Source organism: Ictidomys tridecemlineatus, chromosome 13 (assembly GCF_052094955.1).
Source record: "Ictidomys tridecemlineatus isolate mIctTri1 chromosome 13, mIctTri1.hap1, whole genome shotgun sequence".
Classification (NCBI taxonomy): domain Eukaryota; kingdom Metazoa; phylum Chordata; class Mammalia; order Rodentia; family Sciuridae; genus Ictidomys; species Ictidomys tridecemlineatus.
The window spans coordinates 19,201,508-19,223,302 of NC_135489.1; the positions used below are offsets into that span (position 1 = coordinate 19,201,508).

Consider the following 21,795-nt stretch of genomic DNA (forward strand, 5'->3'; position numbering starts at 1 on the left):
GTTTGCCTCTAAAATATAACAAATTAACATGAAATATGGCTTCAAAATGAATAATTATAAGTTGAAGGATATGTCAGTAAGTCATTTAACGTTTCAGAGATGCATTTAAAAGACTTAATATCTTTCCTGTATAAGCACATCTAGAAAATCTTACCTGATACCTGTCTCACCCTGGAAAAAGACAGATGGCTTCCAAACAAAACTAAATCACATGCATTCCTGACTGAAAACTGACAGGCAAGGGATCTTCTATGAATTTTAGTAGGTCAGTTTTCAGTAAGCCACTGTAATTCATAGTGGATCCTTTGCCTAAAAGTTACATCCTCAAACCCTGTTTTATCCCCTATATGCAATGTTCATATGGCCCATTATAAATTGGGTTCCCTGGTAGAGAATGGAAAGTTTCAGATTGTTGCAGAACTTTCCTAAGTAATGACTGCGACTAAGATGCGATTTCATATCAGCTATTTCCCAGCCCCCCATGATAGGGGAGGGTCACAGAATAAGAAAAGGGATGGGTAACTGCATTCTGACATCCATGTGTCTAAAAAGGCCAAGTTGAAACTGAAAGAAATAAAGATATTCGTAAGAGGATCGTGAAGTATTATTCCCCGTGGCACAAATGGAAAGTGAAGTTCGGTGGTGTTGTACTCTTCTAGTTCTGCACCAGATTCTTAGGCTCTGAAAAATGATCTCTTATGCAGTGTCTAGAACCAGAGAAGGATTGGGTAGAAAGCACTCGAGGCCGTAGGGTAGGGATAGAGCATCTGAGTTGATGGAACGCCTCACTCCCCATTTCAAACAAAGCAACTCTAATTCCATGAGTTCTAATTTAGAAAAAACAAACAAGCAAGCAAACAATGTTCTCAGGTTTTAAACTGTAAGAACAACTAATTTAGTCTAATGCCCAGTTCTATGGATATGTGTACCAAGGCCCTTAGATGGGTGGTGCAGCTCAGTGGTAGAGCACTTTTGCCTAGAATGAGAGAGGCCCTGGGTTCAATTCCCACTATCCTTGAAAGGAAGGAAGGGAGGAAGGGAAGGAGGGAGGGAGGAAGGAAGAGAAGGAGGATGGGTGGGCAAGGGCAAGCAAGTTGCCAAGGTTATGCCATTAGCGATAGATAGTAATGTCAGAGCTCCTACACTGTGGTTCTGCTTCTAGCTTACAGTGGGACCAGAAAGTCAGCATGCGTAATCTTTCAGGGGACTAGCACACGTGCCTGCAGCCTGTGCAGCCTCTTCTAGGTGGAAGGCACAGAAACAAGGCTGCAGATGCCACTTTCTGGGTCCTGGAAATGCATCCTGGGAAGACCACGTGCTGGGGAGAAAGAACTTTTATGAAGATATAAATAAGGGGACAGATTGCTATTTTCACACTGACGGCTCTGTCCAAATTCTGTCAAGAAAAGTAATTGAACAAAATATTCTATTTTTGTTTAGCATAAAAATACACAGGCATACCCAGAAAAGACAGGAAGAATGGATTTTGAAAGTGCTAACAGCATTGGGGCATGAGATTTCAGTGAGATCATAGCTATTAGTTTTTTTCTTTTTTTGAATTATGTATTTTCTGAGCTTTGTACCCTAAGTACATATTAAATTTAAAATTGGTTTTTATTTATTTTGCAGGTTAGACATAGAATTAGTTGTTGATGGACACAATACCTGTACTTTTTTTTTTTTTTTAATGTGGTGCCAAGGATAGAATGTAGTGCCTCCCACATGGTAGGCAAGTGCTCTACCACTGAGCTACAACCCCAGCTCATTCTAATAAGAAATCTTTCTTTACCATCAGGTTTTGTGAATTGTGATATGTTTATTTTCTTCCAGAGAAAATATTAGTTGTTACTATTGAATGGAGTTTGAAAATTTCTGTTTAGTGGATTTTTTTCTAAGTAGTCTAATTCTTTTTAAATGTTTCCAAGAGGCTCAGGGTTCTAAGTTTAATCCCAGGTTCCCAGCCCCCCCTCAAAAAAATGTTCCTAAAGAATAATCTCATTTCATAGGTCACTTTATATAGGTGTGTGTGTGTGTGTGTGTGTCACAATACCTTTATTTATTTATTTTTATGTGGTACTGAGGATCAAAGTCAGTGCCTCACACATGCAAGGCAAATGCTCTACCACTAAGCTACAATGCCAACCCATAGATCACATAAAACAAATAGCACAGGTGCTTTCCATTGATGAGGGGATTTTGGTTGAACATAAACTAGCCTTGCATAAAGATCTAACAGCCCCTCCTCCTGTGTACCCTTAAAAGTACTCTATAGTAACTGGTTTCTTCTACCAGGAGCCTTTCCAGCTGAAATTAAGACTCCATTAAATGTTCTCTTCTAGAAGGAACTGAGGGTCCATGTAGAGTCTACATGTTTTACATTTCAAGGGTTTTCCTGGCCTAGGGAAGCAGCTCAGTGGCCTAATGTGCACACAGGCTCCGAGTTTACGCCCCAGCATGGCAAAAGAAAGGATGAAAGGAAGAAAGAAAATGTTTTGCTTGCACAGCATTCTGGTCTGAGAAGTTCACGTGTAGTTGCCTTATTGTTTAAGAGAACATCAGCATCAAAGGGCTATTTTTTAAAAATACATGCAGTTGATTATTAAGTTGATATGAATCTAATTTTAATTCTCATTGTACTATCAGCAGGCACTGCTGTTTGGTCAAGAAATGGAGGTCAGGCCTCATCATCTCCCAATTATGAAGGACCCTTGCACTCCTTGGTAAGTCTCCTCTGCTTCTCTGCAGCCACTTTCCAATCCAGTTTTTCCTTTCCATCTACTTCACATTCCAAGATGCTCCTTGTTGCCGATCACTGTGACTATAGGTCAATGTTACGCCACACCAGCTTGATTACAGCCAGTCATTAGACTGCTTGTTTATGTCTGTCAGTGGTTACCTGGATACTACCACAGTGCAAGGCCCAGGGTGCTGAGCATCTAGGACCAAAGAAGAGACTCAGAATCCCAGCAGGATAATGACCTCTACCCCCATGGTTGGGAGAGACCCCTGCCCGTGATTAAATAACTTCCCTGCCATCAACCAGCTATGGCTCCTGCTCAGCCACACGGCTAGAGCACTCAAAGATTCTTGCTGCCTCTACTTTGTTTCCCAGAATAACAAGTTTATAGGAGGTTTCCTCTTAACCTCTGAATAAGAGACCTACTGTTTATTTCCTCATTCACTGTGGTTCTCATAGGAATTCAGTAATATTGTTAATAGTACAGAAGTGCCTACTCTTCAGGAGGAAATAGCTGAACATTTCCATGGGAATAATTCGTACTATAAATACTCATGATGATTCAGTGTCTGACACTTTAGTCTTCCTCAACTCTTGGTGGATGGGGCTGGAAATACGCACGCAGCCACCCTGATCCATGCAGTATCTGGTCTTGACATGAGTCAGGTGGGGAGGGTAGCCAGAAGTGGGGCAAGCCCATTAGTCCTTCAAAGCTGAGTTTTCCTTTTTTTCCTGAAAATTTCTAGATGAAACAGAAGGCGTGGATTTCCCTAACTTCGTGTTATCTTGTCAGTGTTTCCGTGTCTTCCCTCTCTGCTCCCTCTTTAAGAAAAATCGAAAGATGAAAACACAAAGATGGATTCCCTCCTTCATGGTCTCTTCTCCTTGCTGGAGTGTCTGAATCATCCAGCTATGCATTTTAGCCAATAAAGGGAACCACACACAGAGATAGCATGTGCACTACCAACCCATTGATTAGCAGTCTATACCTAAATAATGTATAACTGTTTTAAGAGTTTGCCTCCTTCGGTTATTCTCCAGGACCCAACCATCCAAACCAGGCTTTTTCCAGCTTTAGAACTAGAAGGCTATTTATAGTTCTGGACTACAGCTTCCATTCCTTATGGATCGGAATGCTCAGAGGGGCTTCAGAAGTAGAAACTCCTCTTTCTCTCTACTAGGAGAGCCAGCATTAGGATAGGCACATGTCTGTCTTTTCATGCTTACATTTACACTCAGAAGTATGTTTTATCATTCCCATTTCTATAAATTAAAAAACTCAGGCTCAGAGCTGGGACTCTAGCTCAGTTGGTAGAGCGCTTACCTAGCTAGCACGTGTGAAGCACTAGGTTCAATCCTCAGCTAAAAATAAAAAATAAAGCTATGGTGTCCATCTCTATAAAAACTATTTAAAAATGAAACTCAGGCTCGGAGAAGGTTAGTGACTTTTCCCAGGTCAAATAGTAGCAGAGTTAGCAGTCTCAGGAGATAGTTTAACTCCCAAGCCCACCGAATCAAAATTGCTCTGTACCATAGACTAACTCCATTAGACACACATTCTTCCTGTCGATATAGAATAATTAGAAATTGCTTTTCTCATGCCGTAGAACTGGCCCATCTGTTTGCCCAGCACATGAGGAATCAGAGAAGATCATAGCTTGATGCGGTACAGAGCAGCACAAGGTTTAAAGTCCAGAACTCTTGATTCCAACCCCGACTTTATGTTTCCTAGCAGTATGACACTGAGGAATTAATTCACTTCTTTTCTTTGAGCCTCTTTTTACCCTCTGTATGAAAGGGATATTAATGTCTTTCTCTCTGTAGTACCCATGAGCAGCAAGGATCAATGAGATGTTACATTTTAAAGGGTACAACAGAGAGTAATACTTGATGTCATTGATAAAAGCAAAAAAGTGTGTGTGTGTGTGTGTGTGTGTGTGTGTGTGTGTGTGACCATGACCATTTTCTTTTTCCTCTAATGGAGGCCTCACCTAGCTGAGGTAAACTAGAATCCTAATGTGGCTAGAATGAAAAATGTCCTTGGGCTTATGACTATATGAGGTAGTGACTCTGTACCATAGAGGGGCTTTGAACTCATTTAGACATCGTCCTCAGTGAATGAGGGGGTCAGATCTTTATGATGCTTCAGTCTTCAAGTTTTACATTACTTTGGTTGATAGAATTTTAGGATTTTTTTTTTCTGTAACAAACTTGGGGGCCTTGCATACACATGTGCACACACAGGTAGACTGGTATTGATAGTAGACAAGAAGCAACTCACACAGGTTAAAAACTCAGTAGGAAGCCAAAATCTATATGCTTTTACCTGTCTCTGACTTGAAAATAATTTAATTAGGAAACCACAAATAGGCCATCTTCCACTGAACTCTTAACTAATCCCTTCCGGAATGTCTTGAGTTTTGGTTTGTTGTTGTTGTTGTTGTTTTTAGATATGTGCCTAGTCGAAAAAGAATGTAGGCCCAACTCTCCATCATGACAGCTTAGGAACCTATATCCTCAATAAGACTCCTAACGCACAGACTCTTTCTTGAAATTCAATGAATGATCTTTTGTAGAGTAAATCTAATTATCTTTCAAGCTAAAACAGTTCAGTGTAGCATACGTACACAGTAATGTCCTGGAAGAACTTTTTTTTAATTTATTTTTTCATGTAAATAATAAAACAATTTTAACATCAACATTTCCCACCAGTTTTCCAGGAAGGACATTATGTATTTTTATTATTGTTCTAAGGCAATTAACTTTATTGCAAACATATATTCAAGAACCAAAGTGTGGTTTGTGTCCATCAAAGATCTCCTTATGTAACTAACCTATGCGTGTATTTCAAACTAAATCAAATTTTACGTCATTTATTAACCAACAGCAAAGCCGAATTGAAGATCGTTTAGAAAGACTGGATGATGCGATTCATGTTCTCCGGAATCATGCAGTGGGCCCATCCACAGCTGTGCCTGGTGGTCATGGAGACATGCACGGGATCATTGGACCTTCTCATAATGGAGCAATGGGTGGTCTGGGCTCAGGGTACGGAACCGGCCTTCTTTCAGCCAACAGACATTCACTCATGGTAAGTGATGAGATTTGTAGAGTATACAAATTTGTACAGTGCGGAATTAGAATTTCAGGTTTAAATAACTACTGCTACTGGCTTTTCTAAAGCAGCTTTATTGAGAAAACAAAAGTTCACCCATTTATAGTATACAATCCAATGTATTCTAATGCATTCACAGGAATTTGCAGCCATCATGACACTCTAGTTTTAGGAGATTTTAGCCCACTGTAAAAAAGAAAACTCACCAAGCACTTATTTCCCACCCTCTGCCTCCAGCAACCACTAATCAATCTACTTTCTGTCTACAAATTTGCCTAAATATGGACATTTTCCATAGATGGGATCACATAACACATGTTGGTCTTTCTGACGAGCTGCTGTTAGTTAGCATAATCTTTTCAAGGTTTATCTATATTTTACCATATAGAGAGCTTCTTTTGTTTTCACTGCCATTTCAGGCATGGCTAGACCACATTACATTTATCCATTTATTAGGTGATAGGTAACTTGGTTTGTTTTTGGTTTGGGGCTGTTATGAGTGATCCACCTATAAATGTTCATGCACAAGTTTTTGTGTGAGCATGTTTTCCATTCTCCTAGCATATATCCAGGAATGAGTTGCTGGGTCACTGATGGTGTTTTAAACCATTTATCTTGGTGACTTTGATTTAAGGGTTCAACCTTGCCTTTCAAATATGAGCAGGTTGAGCTTATTATTATTATTCCTATCCTTATTATTATCATTATCATTAAAGAAGCCAAAATGGTCCCTTGTGTCCTCAGTACGGCGGGAGGTAGAAACATATGGTAAATTTGTTTGTGTACATACATGTTATGGGATTGTGAAATCTAATGTAGAGAATAGTTTTGCCACCAACAATTTATAAATGAGAGTTTATTTGAATAATCTGTTAGCAGATTTGTCCACCTGACAATTGGAGTGTCTCTTTTAGTCTTTTGAAAAGAATTTTAGAAAGCATCTTTTGGGGTGTGTTACAAAGACACTGAGAATATTAACAAAATATTAAGTTGTGACAATTAATGAAGTGACTAAATAGGTGTAGAATTTGATCATAATTATAATAATTCTGCTCTATCCGGACTCCTGTCTGGTCATAAACACCTTAGTATCCTAATCTGTCCCTTCTAAATTTTTTTCTAAAAATTGCTTGAATGACAGTCTCTTTTCCAGTATAACGGTAGCATCTGTTGTTTAAAGCCATTCTAAAGGAAACACAAAATAAGTACAAATTATTAGGAGTTTCTTCAAGTTCTTGTTCAAGAGTATTATAGTGTCAGTTTCTCCTACTAAAACACTAAGATGAAGAGTACTGTCCTGAGCAGTGTAATATCAAAACCTGCAACCAATTTGAAACCCAAAATACTGGATTATAAATAGAAGCAATGAACTCACTTCTAAAATGTGGAAAGATATTTTTGAATGCCAAAGCTATATCTTTTTTTCTTTTTTTTTTTCTTTTCCTTGACCTCTACCCTAAAAATTCATCACTAAGTAAAATTTGTCTGTTCATAGTGGTTGCTAAGAGTTTACAAAAGGAAAGTCTAGATTTTAATTTGGCTTGGCCTCAGGTAATGTGTTAAATACACTTGGGATGCATATAATATGAGATTTTCATTTGTACGGCTCTTTTTTTTTTTCTAACTACGATGTTTAAACAATACTGCTTTTAATTAAGAAATCTGGCTTTATTAAAAGCCAGATCTGTGACTTATAACCATTTCTGTATATCTGCTCTCAATCAAGAGAAAAATAGTTTAATTTCTGTAGCTGGGTTCGTTTTGCATATGTTAACCGGATGCAGCACGCAGCCAGGGCATTGCTTCAGAGACTGTCTTTCCATAAATATGTAAAGTTTGTTCTTAAGTACCAGATGTAGGTTAAGTGGTTCTTTAACATACTAAACTATACATAGATGCTTTTTGGAACTATTTGACCTTTGAATTGCCTCCTCTTTGGGTCTGATTCAGAGATGGGATGGGAGGAAAAGTCTAGAATTATTTTTGGAGATGGGGAGTTGAACTGATTTCAGTGCAGGGGAACGGGAGAGAATAGAACAGAACCATTTTGAAAAGGGAAATTAATTGGCCAATATAACACAGACACCTCTTTGATTGGATTGGGAAAGAAAAAAAAAAACTATATAGAAGCAGTAGAGCTGCCAGTTTTGTGGACGAGGAAAAGTTCCTGTTCACTCTTCTGAGACATCTTGTGTTCAATTAAGGACAGCCATGGAGCCAGCCAGAACGTGGTGCCACCGCTGTCAGCAACCTGCTGCATCTGACCCAAAGAGGGGCTAGTTACCTTTTCCCCCTTTATTCTTGAAAGACCATTTAGCCTGTCCACAGAATCCTAGATCCTCAGTCTAAACATTAATGTGTGTGGAAGAGGCTGGATTGGCATATCTTTCCTTGGACAAACTGGTATGAATTTAAAAAAAAAAAAAAAAAAAAAACTAAGAACAAAGGAAATGGTTTTTTAATTTAGTCAGTCTAATGTTAGCCTTTGACCATTGGATACATTCCACAATAAAAGGGAAGTTTAAGGGGAAGCAAAAAAAAAAAAATGCAAAACAAACCCCCCCCTTTCCCCACAACAACAACAAAATAAAGGAGGATACTGGTAATGTTTTCCACATTTGAATTTTAATACATGAAACAGGCTACAAAACTTTGGCCAGCTGCAGTAAATAAAGTAGCAGCGGGAGGTATGCACCGGAAATGTGGCAGAAAGCACTGGAAAGAGGCACATTGGGCTGCACACCTTCCTGTGTCCTGGACTGGAAGTGAGGGGCCAGGGACTCGAGACGCATCCCAGGGTGGGAGTTGTTTTGAGCAGATCTCCTCTCTCGCTCTCCTTCCTAACTCCTTCTGATTAAAGAATAGACAGCTTTGAATCCTCTTGACCTCAGTACTCTTCTGGTTCCCTCCCTCCCCGCCTCCTGAAAATCAAAACAAAATGGCTTGATAACTTGGAAGATGATGTAAGCCTTTCTTTCTGGTGCAGCTTGGATTTGTGGTGGGGAAAGCTGCGGTTCTGCCTCAGCTATTATGTTATCTCATTTAATTGCTAACATATTGTACTTAGCTTTTGATTCACAAAAATGTTTTCCTTGGAGTTCTGAAGTAGGTCTTCTGTGATTTACTAAGTATTAGTGTAATGAAAGGGTTTTTTTTTTTTCTTTTCTTTTCTTAGCGGCATGGCTCCTAGCACCAGAGTATTGCAAATGTGGGTGCTTCTAGATGATATTATTTGCCTAGGCCTTTATCTTACTCCAAAACATTCACTGAATTTCCATTGTCTATTAGATAAAGATCAATTCCTTAGTGCAGCATTTAAGACCCATGTCCACTTACCAGAGGTCTTCCATTTAGCCATTCCAATATGCAGAAGGTTCTGCAGCGAGAACATTCGGTGCATCTTACCAGAATTTGCCCAGAACACTCTATTGAGGTACCTCTCTCCGACGTGACCTGCCCATCCACTTCTTTCTGCCTGCCTAATTCCCGCCATTTTCAAAGTTCTGACTCCCATTCTTCCTCTTCCAGGCTGTCTTCTCTTGCTGTTCCTGCCCATGATCATCATTTTCTGGTCCACTCTTAAAGGCATTATGAGTCACCCCATTTCTAGATATTTATCTTACCCAGCTCCACGTAGCTCGGCATCTTTTATAGGTATGACTTTTGCCTTACCAACTATTGTAAATTCCTTGAGCACCACGTGTCTCCTTCCCCATAAATAGACCATCCATTAAAAGGGAAGAAGAAAAACTAACATTCTCAGTGCCCAAAGAGTTCCCAGCCCCCCTGCTGGGTCCCATTTACAGTATACCAGGCCAGCTACACCGGGTCCCATTGAAGTGATCATGGTGGCCACAGGCCCGAGAGGTTTGAGCAGGTAGTCTGAAGGCAGGCAGCTGAATTTAAACTCAGGTACCTTGACTCCAAGTTCCATGCTCTTTTTCAGTACCATGAGTACTCCCCAGAGACTATATCAGCCTTTTGAGAATTAATTTTCAGGGCCAGAAGCTTGTGATTTTCAAATCTTGACCAATGTTGGGTGGCAGAAGAAGTTTGCAGGTATTTTATGGCCAAGTTCCCAGAGCAGCTGTCTCCCTCCCACCCCCTGTCCCCCACCATGGGGTACACACTCAGGGTACAACCCACGTTGTCTAAACACTTTTTCTTAAGTCAACATACTTGTGCTAAGTGGCCAAGGGTGTGAACTCTTACATGAGTTCTTGAGTTAGTCAGTTTTAAGTCATTATTTTTCTTACATAACCACCTAGTTTTCTTATAGAATCAAAGTAGAAATCTGGAAATGTGAGAGAATAAGGAAACAGCTGGGCTTTGCTCTAACCTAGTTAGAAACTTACCAAACATAATCCCTTCTGTACCTCAGATGTCTCCATGGTTAATCCTGATATTGGATTTTTAGATTTCCTATCAATTATTGAAATGGCAATTTTCCAAATTTAATTCTCTCCACTATTCATTCGTTATTCATACCACCAGATGAGGCCTGGAAGAAGCCTTTCAAATGACCTAACCTCTTCTTTTAACTGAATAAGAACAAAGCCCGTCTCGAACAGATTCTTCGTGTGACTCTGTGTCAGTAGAGGCAGCAACAGCAAGACCAGTGAGCTAAAGGTCTTCTTGCATTAATATGTAAAATTTATTTGGTTTCCAGTATATTTTGTTTTAATTCTACTTATTCATTTCAGAAACATTTAGCAGCGGTTACCAGGGTAAGACCCTATGCTGAGATGTGTCCTCTGCTCTGAAGGAATTCACAGACGAGGCAGAAAGGACTAGCATATTTAAACAAATTGCTGCATACTGGTCTGCTAGACCCCACAAGAGAGCAGAACTCTCTTATCCAAGAGGAAATGTCACATGGTCACTTGGTGTAAGAGTAGTGACCTCCTACAGGAAACAACCCTGATTGACCTGGGACAGAGGCGCCCAGTGGAACTACCTCTCCCCTGACACCTGTTCTTAGTGGCATCGCCACGGCTCCTCACTAGACCCCCAGGTGGGGTTGTGGAACACAGTTCGGAAACCGTGCCTACTTCACTTTTTTCAGTAACATTTTTAATTTGATTTGGGTTAAATAGGATTTATCCCAAGAATACATACTAGGGGAAAAGCACCTTTGTCTTTTACTGACATTAAGCATATGAAAACTCATACCACTGAGGGTTTCATAGGACAGTTGAATTGGTTCTGCTCGCACAGTTGAGTTCAAACCATTGCGTTTTAGATTTTAAAAGCGGCTCAGAAGTCAGTTAGCCCATTGCCCTGGTTTTGCTGCTGAAGACCAAGGAAAGGGGAAGTGACCCAAGTGTGGGGACTTGCTGGTTAATGGCTGAGCTAGGATGACAAGCCAGCCACTAGACCAGCACCCTTTATACAGTGTTCCCACTGCCACAGCAGACTTCCTCTCTAACCGAATACCGTACCAATTTCAAAACTGCGACCGATATTACTAAGCATTGTGTTACTCTGACTTAACCAATGAAACCCAAGAAAACTCCTGAGCTGCCCCTTGGCTGCCTGCAGCAAGTAGCTGTTGAGCTCTGCCAATAATACTTGGCAACACAGACGGGTCCCCAGGGAGCACTGAGGTGATGTCCTGGCTGGCGTTTCTGGTAGGGTGCCCTGGGAGCAGAAAATTCTCTTGCTGTGTGAACCCCTTCCACGGAGGTGTGTTCAACAGAGTAGCCCCCGTTTGTAGCCTTGGGCCTCTGTTGTCCCAGATTTTTTTTTCTGTTTCTATATAAATGTGTACTTCATTTCTAAGCAGTCGTTACCATAGAATCTCAGCAACCTTCGATGTCATCTCTACCCAAATTTCCCTACCAGTTATGTGCCAGACTGTTGACAAGCCTGTGCTAACATCCCTCCTCCAAGGTGAATAGCTCCAGATGCCCCCCAGGTCCATCACATGTTTGAAAATTCTTCCTAGGTCTGACTCAAATCTACTTCTCTGTACCCTCTTTCTTTCTCTGTCCACTGGGAATTGCTCTCAAATCCAAATGCTTGAGAAACTTTCTTATTTGAAGACAGTCTATTCAATGTCTTTTTTCCTTTAAGTTAAACATTTATGTCTTCAAATATTTAACCTAACATAATGTTTGACTCCTCACCACAAACCCCAGGACCTTCTGATGTATTCTTCTTAGTCTTCCCTCATCCAAGAACCTCAACCCCATCACAGCACTCAGGGAGTTGTCACAGTGAACCAGGGTGGATAAGTCACGTCCCCTGTTCTGTACATTGCATCTTCATTAAGGCCACCTGGGAAAATCCTATTTGCTCTTGATAATGCCTTCATCATCCTGCTGACTTATATTGAACTTGTAATCAGCTGAAATCCATAAGCCACATGTCTCCCAGCAATCCTTGTGCACTTTATATTATACCTGTACAGAGTACCCCTTAATGCCTCTGAATTTCACGTTGCAGCCTTCCATCTGTTTTCAGTGTAAAGGTCTGTCTCGGTTCCTCGCTCAGTCACATACTCTGCCAGCTCTTCATTGGCAAATGTGATGGGTGCCAGGAAAGCCCACTTTAAAGCCACTAATGAAAAGTTGACCTGAGAAGACAGACCAAAAGGCCCTGAGAATCAGTATTACAGGCATTCTCTCTGCACTTACTGTTCCCTCCCCTTGGAGTTTAATATCTCAACCAGTTCTGTCCCTCTGATTTTACTCTCACACAGTCTGCCCTTTCTCAGGTCAATATCCCTGTCACAAGAGACCATGCATGCCACACTCCTATAAATGAGGAAACAAGATTTGTCCAGAAAGACTTGTTCTTGGTGAAACCAAACCACATTGGAGAGGTCACTATCTCTATTTCAGAGCACTCCAAAATTATCTTTTAAATAGCCTGTTACAGAATTCCACCCAAGATCTTAATCATCAGCATCATTTTTCAATAGCTACTATGTTGTTGGAATTAGGACATTCGTCTATTTCTGGTATTCCACTCTCTCTCCTAACCTCCTCAATTATCAGTTATTATTGAAAGCAGATTAGCAGCATCTTTAGAATCCTTAAGCTTATCCCGCAATGATATTCTGCAAAAGTTCAAAAGGTTTTGAATGCAGCTGCAGTAGTGAGAACATTTACTTTCTAAACCCTAAGAGAGGTGGTTAGGACAGCAGACCTCCCTAGGTTTCACTAGAGTGGGTCCAGATTAGGTGCATCCCCTTCTTTTCCCCCATACCTATTTTATTCAGATTTAGGTTCCATGACAGTGAAATAGTCATTCAGTATGCATTGGTTGTCTAACCCAAAAAACTGCTCTCTGTGCCCCTAGGACAAGCAAATTCTAGTTCTCTAATTTTATTTCCCTAAATATGTTCAGCATCCTGTAGCCATGACCTTTAAAGAAATAAAGGTTTAAAACATTTTTGTTGCCAGGCACAAAAACCAGTGACTTGGAAGGCTGAAGCAGGAGGATTTCAAGTTCAAAGCCAACCTGGGCAACTTAGTGAGGCCTGTCTCAAAATTTAAGAATAAAAAAGGCTGGGGGTATAGCTCAGGAGTAGAGTACCCCTGGATTCAATCCTTGGTACCCAAACCAAAACAAACCAAAAAAACTTTTCTTTCCTCCACTTTAAAATATTAAAAAATATAACTTCATTATATTCTTAGGTAGTTTTTTTGTTGAATAATGGAGGAAAAAAACAAGCAGATAGGTTTACTAGCTCCATCATCATCATTTTTTATTGAATTTTTACTAGCTACAAGGACACAATACCAAATTACCCGTATTTGAAAAAGGCATAAACTTTGTATCTGTAAAAAATGTTGTACTACCCTTGTTTTCTCCAGAAAGCAGATTTTTCTAGAGGGAAAGTTATATATTGTATATATTAGAAAACACACACAAATGTTCACTCAGTCTGCATCTGCTTGCTTCAGATGCCGCTGGGGATGCTCAGAGGTGCTTGAGAAAGTCTCGTCTCCTGGCCTTTGATCCTGGTACATGTCTCACTTTAGAGCAAGGTGGAATTCTTAAGCCACCTATTATGATGGATGTGATTGAGACAGGAAGATAGAGCAGGTGTCATTGAGCTCACATTTAGCGTTGATGTATAATTTCAGCAGAGACAGGATAGAAAAGTCATTCCCAAGCCACAAAATAAGCATGATTTAAAAAAAAAAAAAAAAAAAAGGAGAGGAAAGAAAGGCCCTTATATGCTGAAACAGAAGTAAGGAAATTGCTTGATGATCCAGCCCTGCAGCTGGTGGCCACGCCGCACGGCCCCTCCTCCACAGCACGGCAGCTCCAACAATTGGCTCCAACATTTCACATGGGAGTCCACAGGAAGAGCGAGTTTTCATGTATATTTTTTACATCCAAATTAAATTAACTCATGGAATTTTCCACCCTTAGGAATTAAAGTAGCAGCTCATGAAGTAATTCAGTTATGTCATTCATACCAAAACAGAAAATACTGGCGCAACTTGGCACTGTTTAAAAGCCAAGATCAGGCCTTGGTCGTTTTATAATTTTTTTTTTTTTTTTTGGAATTCCATGGCTGTTGTTATTTTAACTTTTATTGTGGCTGTAAATTCTTCAAATCAAAAAGTATCTCAGTTGCCTAGAAAACACAAGTGTCGAAGGGACTCACAGTAAGACAAGGGCGTTGGCAGAGCAAACCGAAAGCCGGAGCGCCAGCCGCGTTCTCAGTAACTGGAGGGTTCTACCTAATTGGTTGACCTTCACAGTTGTGCATAATTATAGCTTCCTCTGTGTCCATAAATCATCCGAGAACTGTAAAGTTGAGTTGAACCCAGAGATCTGTCCAATATTAGTAACATGACATCTGAGGGGAAGCATTGTCCTGATACAATGGCCACACTCTCTTAAAAGCAGTTAATTGGACACACTGTGCAAAACCACGGGCGAGGCTCCCCACATGTTAGTTTGCCTTCTCCCTGGCTTTTCTGCACGCAGACCTTCTCGTTTGGAGCTCAAGTGTGTGAAAGTTATTGGAGAATGGTAGTCCCTGGGTAATGTTTCTGTAAGCTGCCCAGAAATTTTCCCCATAGTCTAGATGGGAAACAGCTGGTTTTTGTTTAAAAAGCTGCTTTGCGAAACGTCTGAATCTTGAGATGGAGAACTGAGGTCACCGTTAAAGCAGGTGTCCGTGAACAAGTGGGAAAGGCAGAGGGGCCCGCGGTGGGTGAGCTTCTGCAGGGCACTCCCCACCAGAGGGGAAAGTGTTGACGGTTGCTCCTTTATTTATAAAAGACACAGACAGGTCTAAGGAAGTAATCGCATTAACAGTACAATTAGAAACTGAGTGTCTTTGAACATAGCCAGCGCTGGAGTGAATAATTAGCCCAGTATGAAAGAAACCAAAATGGTCATTTCCCCCACAGGGCTTCAGATACAAGGGTTCAAGGCTCCACTCTCCCTCGGAGATCGTAAGTGCTTGAATTTCCTCTTTAAACACCCCAGGAATAAAAAGAACTATTCTTTCAAACAAGTAGTAGCGTAACTAACTAGGTCTTCCGAGTTTTTTGGATGCAGACTCAGGGAAAGGGGATCAAGAAACCTGACATGGGCAATATCCATACTGAAGCATTTTTGCAAAAAAAGCCAAACAAGAGCATGAGGAATCACTAAAGCCCAGGGAACGTCAGGTATCCACCCGTCTGAGATGAAAGGAAGTCAGCCTCCTCCCCTGGGAGCGGGTGGTTATTAGCAGCTGTTTATCCAGTCGGGAATAGAGATTCACATTGTAATTTTTTTTATTTTTTATTTTTTTTAAGAACTAGAAGAAAATTTGTTTGGGAAGTTGGCTCTTCATATCTTGTCACTGCTTTGCCAAAAAAAACTTCCTTTCTCAGAACACATGTACTGAGTTGAGCAATGTTATGATTCTCTGAGAAGCTCTGGATTACCAAAAAGTCTATCTCCATTAAATAGAACAGAAAAGGGCAGAGAATGGATGGACGCTTGCCCTTGACACGTTCTGTTGTAGACTTTGCAACGTGAAGCTAGCAGCCAGCTGTTTGGTCTGTTACCTGTTCTTCAGCCCGACTTAAATGGGGCATTCCACCCTTACTCCTTACATTCCCTCCCCAGCTCAACCTTTGCCACTCCAAGGTGCATGCATATGGATTTTGCAAATGCCTACTGCTTGCAAAGGATTTTTTTCATGAGATATTAGGGAAGTTGCTTAGTACTTTGTGATCCAAAAAAAAAAAAAAGAAAAGAAAGAAAAAAGAGAATTGGATATTGGTATTTTTTTCTTGATTCCATGCTACTCTTAATGTCATTTTCTTTTATTAAATCCTTTCTTTTGCTTTTGATCTTATTTATAGCAGAGCCACTGGTCATATGGAAACTATTATTGTATAGCTGGGAGATGAAAGACTGCATTGCAGTTAAATAAGAGTGAATCATTTGGGCCAATAATACACACATACAGTGAGGTACCATTTGTGTCCAAATGCCTTGTGTTGTTCACTTTGTAGCAGAGCCGTTGAAGTTTATAAAGGGCTTTACAAAAATCTGCTTTTTGTCAGAAATATGTAGTCTGACAATACGAAAACACATGTTAACACACAGTCCTTAGCTGTGTGCTTTTCTTCACACACACACACAAGTAATACTGCTTATTGATATAAAAATAGAAATTTTCATTTACAGTTGGGATATTATTGAATTAACGTTAAACATCATTTTTAAGAAATATGTTTAAATAATCCATATCAAAATTCTATCCATCCTTCAAAACCTATCTAAACTTCCCCCTTCTTTAAGTAGTCCTGGTTTTCCCAAACAGATACAACTTCACCGTCCTTTAAAAACGCGTGTGATCTTGTGTTTTTTTAAGACATTCATCTTGTTTTGCTTTATACCCTAATTATATTGCCCTGCCATTAAAATATAAGTAGCCCCATTATTATTTTCCCCTGCAAATGCCTAAATAGTGTCTTGCAACATTTAAAAGGCATTCATTGAATTAAGTGGACCATTTGTTATTGATGGAAACATGCTAAATGTATATTTGACAGTGTCAAAGGCTTAGATTTCAGACAGACTCACAGATACCTGCCCTGGGTATGATCATCTCTATTTAGGGACCATACCCTTGCACATTGTAATGAAGTACTGTCCAGTGACCTACACCCAGGCACTGCCCTTGGGACACTCTCTCTCCAAGGCAAGTATAGCCTTCATGAATAGCAGCAAAACAAAATCATGGAAGTTTAAGCCCTGTGTTATTAAATGGCGCCCTGGAATTTTTGTTGAGGGTGGTGTCTGCAGTGAATGGTCAGAGAAGACCCTTTGCACTTCCAGAAAGTTGATGAGAAAGTGCAGGGTGCAGATGGCCCTGAAGGGTTAGAGGCAGGGGATCTGTAGAACTAATGAAAGAGAAGCCAGCTCAGGGGACAGAAGGGAGGACCTTGTATAAACCCTGATGATGCAGGAGTGAGCCCAGCAGGTGAGAGGCCATGAGTAGGTAACTAAAGATTGAGACTGAGCAGTTTTAAAATAGGCAGGAATCAAAATGGTCCCAGAGTATCCAGGTGAAGACGAAGCAGCACAAGTTAGAGATCTTAGGTAGTTGATAGAGCAGTGGAGAGCCATGCTGGAATCTTAATGTGCAAGCCACCAAGGGATGCTAAGAGAACATAGCATTCCAAAGGTGAGGATTTGGAAAGGGATGGAGGGGGGATATTTCATTAGTTTAGGTGAGCTTCTTTACACTTCCCCCTTTCCAAATATTTCATGATAAGTGTATGTTATTGGATAATAAGAAGCATTTTAAAATTAAAGGACAAGGTAATGGTAAATCCAAAGTGTTGGAGGGTCTGTGCTGTCTACAGAGTGTGGAGGTCAGCAGCAAGACTGCATGCACACAGGGGTGACCACTTCAGGGATCCAGAATTCCAAGTACCCATCAAGTGTTCAGTTGACATTTTTTTTTTTTTTTTTTTTTTTTGCTTCAAACCAAAGAAGCTCCTTCTAAGTAACTGCAGGATTTCACTATAATCTCTGTGCCACATGGGTTTGGTTCACTGGGAATAGATTAACTTTAGTTCCATAAAACCTACTTTCTAGCCTGCCACCTGGAGCAGGGAAGAGATGAAACGGGTTCTGCTAACCTCCCTCCATAGTCCCCGGGTCTTACGCTACATCCGTTGACGGTTTCCGCTGTCGGAAAATGATGCTGACAATTGGTGGCCGGGTGGGGTGGAGACACAGAAGAGAGAAATGAAACAGTTTTAGTAGATGGAATTTGTGAGTTAGAAAAAGAAAGATGAACCCAATTCAGCTTACACCCATTTGCATCTCAAATCATATCACAGGATCATTCATTATAACCATTTTGGTGGACAGTCCAGAGGACTTTGAATGTAGCAGATCACATGACAGATAAGCAGTGCCAACCTCAGAATCATTTAGATTATATCTAAATCCTCTTGAAAATTATTTTATTATCTGGAGAATAAGCATTATTAAGCAAACCTCCAAGAGTTGCACAAGAAGGAATTACATTAAATTCCAGACAAAGCATGTGGCTGTGATATTGTTAGAAAAAAAAAATCATTAGGTGTTGTCATGACATTTATGAAATCTCTCAATGAACGTTTTAAGAATCTAATCAAAATCCAAGCAAAGTAACCGAATCATGATCTGACTTCAGTGAAAATTCCTTTAAATAAAGCTTATTCACATGGACAATTTTAAAAAATTGTCAATAATCTTTTAAACTGAGGAATACAGAAGTTATGGTTGAAGAAGGGTTTCCCAGTGTGAGGACTTTGTCTCCCATGAGTTGGGTCAGGTCTTGCTTTCTGGCAGTTTTCCTGTCTCTGATGGTGTTCCTCACAGTATCCACCTACTGCTGCCATATGAGCCTCTGAGTTCCATTTATGAGCCAACAGAAAACTTTGCACAACCACATTCTGCCTTCTGAAAAGATGCACTTCTGGACTGAATGGTATTTTGTACACGTGAGAAAAGAAGTTTGCTTTCCTCTAATATGACAGAGATCTGGCAAGGTAATTGAAACTGAAATCTAGTATTCTACAACTGTCATGTATAATTGATATTTCAGGGGGAGATTACAGTTCAGCACCCAAACTGTTTGCTGTGTCAATAGGTTCTAATTATAGTGAAAGCCCATTGACTTTTCTCTCTTACTTTACAAGAGTAAAGTAAAAGGCATCAGGACATTTTTCTTTGTCTCATTTTCCCTGATCTTTTTCTTCTTTCAGAAAAAAAAAACTTCTAATGCGAAGAGGGAAATTTTGAACCCATGCCACGAATTACAAGCTTTAATTTTTGATATGTCAAAATGTTTCTAAGAGCATAGTATGGTTTTGCGTCATTATCACCTGGATCTAGAAATGAGCGACAAGTTACCTCCAGTTCCTGTCCTACACTCTTAGAAGGATTATGGTAGAATGGAAGTAACTGGGGTCTGAAAGCCTGTTTTGAAGCACTTATCTCTGGAGATAACATTAACTAGGATTGAATAACTGCCAAATGAAATTTAATACATTTTCCCATCCATGAAATAGGCCTCTTAAATACAACAGAATAATTACTTTCACAATACTCCCTGGAAACAAAGAGAGCAAAAGCATTGAATGTCTTTTTTGTTTGTGGCATTTGTTGTTAGCTTGAGGATAAGGACAGGATATTTACCAAGATGCTGTAGGCAACCCCACATCCCTGTATAAAAGCAGCCTGGCCAACAGCCACCTAATTTGAAGCTGCATGTCTTTTAAATCTATTTATGTTGGAGGACTTGTGGCAAATATTAAATTTTGTAATTTAGTTAGACAGTTTGGCCTTGGCCTGAGTTGGTGAACTTTAAATTTTTTCCTATGATAAAGAAAACTAAAATGATCTTCAGATCTGGATACTCATATGCACATATATGCCTGTAATGTCTTTGTTATAGGTATGTGTGTGCGCACATACATGTACGCACATTGGTTTAAAACAAAATCTCCAGAAAGTAAATCCCTTGAACCCTGAACTCTGCTTCCCTCCCCGTGTATGTTTCTATGCCCATTCAAATTGTTCAATGTTAAGTTTCCTGAGTTCAAGATCTATTTTAGTTCTCCAACTGGACATTGGCTAAGTCACTCAGCCATTCTCCACCTTAGCACATTTTTTTTTTTTTATGAAATTGAATTTTACCTAACTTATTTCCAAATTCCTCCAAACCCTGAAAGTCTATATTCTGGGAATTTAAAGAACTTCTAGTAAATCAATCTTTTCCCCAGAAAGTATGATCATTTAAAATTATGATGTTTAATTATTCCCAATGATAAATTCACAGGGGATAATTGAAATGGATGTGCCAGAATTGGAATCTATCTTGACCTAAGATACAGGGTAACTTAGATATCTGTACATAGAGGTACCAGTCATGACTTACCAGGTATTCAGACAATCAGGCCAAGCCATTTTTGGGACATGTGATTCTATCTGCTCATTCTTTTGTAACTCATTGGATCACAAAACACCGGATCCTAGGGTGGCCTATTCTTAGCATAGCCTACGTCTGCTTCAAAGTGATGTACTGGCCCTTGGATGGTCTTGGCATTCAGAACCTGGAAATAGTAAGAAGAGAGAGAGGGAGTTAGAACCCCCAAAGAAATGTACCAAGAGACACCATGAAAGAGGAAACCAGGCTGTAGTAAGAGTGACAAGCATCGAGTAGATTAGATAATGTTTTCTGAATTAATAAATGTATTCTGATCAACTGATTAGTAATTATCTAATAATTATTAAATTTTACCTGGATCTTTTAGCATAATTATATCTAAACTATCCAAGCGACTATGACAATGTTCTTAAAGATTGCAAAAAAAAATGCAATCAGTATTATTTAACTGCTTTTATAAGCTGGCTTTAATTTTATTGTTATCTAAATGTTTATCAAAATAGAACTTTAATGAAGTATGAATTTTCTAAACATAGGTACCATATGTCATTCTTTGCATCAACTTGTAGTTTGAAAGAATCTGCTTTTTCCTAACACATTATTACCTATTTGTTATAGGAGAGGCGGACACATCCCTGACCCCTGTATTTATAAATGGTGGTATTGGGTCCTCCATCTTATTGCTGAGCTGTTCTAGTGGTAAATTTGTGTTATCATCCACCGTCTTTCTTACTTGGCTCTCCTGTGAACAGAAACGACATTTCTGAAGTAAATAGGGTTGGAATGTGCTGTCTGGGGCCAAGGAAGCAAGCAGTGGAATTGATCCTGGAGAATCAGACTCACTACCACATGGATCTGAACCTGTCAGTCATCGTCCACGTGTCCTGAAATACACAGCAAAGCCTTAAACATTAACAACTTTATCTACTACTTCTTTCATGGAAATTGACTGATAGTATTTGAAATGACCTAGTGACCCTTAGAAAACAGAGTGAGGTAATACATATACCTAAAATCCAAACAAAATGGTAGTTGAAACAACTATACTTTCAATTGTATTTATCTTCTTTACAATTTCACTGTCCTTGTAGAGGAGAAAGACTTAAAATCAACCAAATGTGAAAATAGACAATGAGTGCAAAGATGATTCTAAGTGAAGGGAGACTGAAGCTTGAGTGCTCAGAGCTCTTGGATTTCATGGACTCTCAATTCTATGTAATAAGCAAGTGTTTTCAGATGATAGAACACTGTGTGTAACTATTATATACTCGTTGTTTTACATATACTTTTTTTGTTTTGGGGAGTACCAGAGATAGAATTTAGAACTCGACCGCTGAGCCACATCCCCAGCCCTATTTTGTTTTTTTTTAAATTTAGAGACAGGGTCTCACGGAGTTGCTTAGTGCCTTGCTTTTGCTAAGGCTGGCTTTGAACTCAACATTCTCCTGCCTCAGCCTCCATAGCTTCTGGGATTACAGGCATGCTTCACTGTGCTGGGCTTACATATATTATTGATACTCTTTA

At 39.8% G+C, this 21,795-nt stretch overlaps 1 protein-coding gene across 30 annotated transcripts in view; it reads left to right on the forward strand.

Annotated features, from left to right (window-relative positions):
- Positions 1 to 21,795, forward strand: part of Tcf4 (transcription factor 4) — a 346,209-nt gene that overhangs the window by 310,806 nt on the left and 13,608 nt on the right. For 15 of the 30 annotated variants that reach the window (XM_078029972.1, XM_078029983.1, XM_078029971.1 and 12 more), the window contains 3 exons: positions 2,644 to 2,720; positions 5,625 to 5,828; positions 15,233 to 15,277. In XM_078029972.1, the coding sequence (XP_077886098.1) occupies positions 2,644 to 2,720; positions 5,625 to 5,828; positions 15,233 to 15,277 (326 nt within the window). The remainder of the gene's footprint in view (positions 1 to 2,643; positions 2,721 to 5,624; positions 5,829 to 15,232; positions 15,278 to 21,795) is intronic. The other 15 variants (XM_078029976.1, XM_078029979.1, XM_078029977.1 and 12 more) reach the window with 3 other exon arrangements.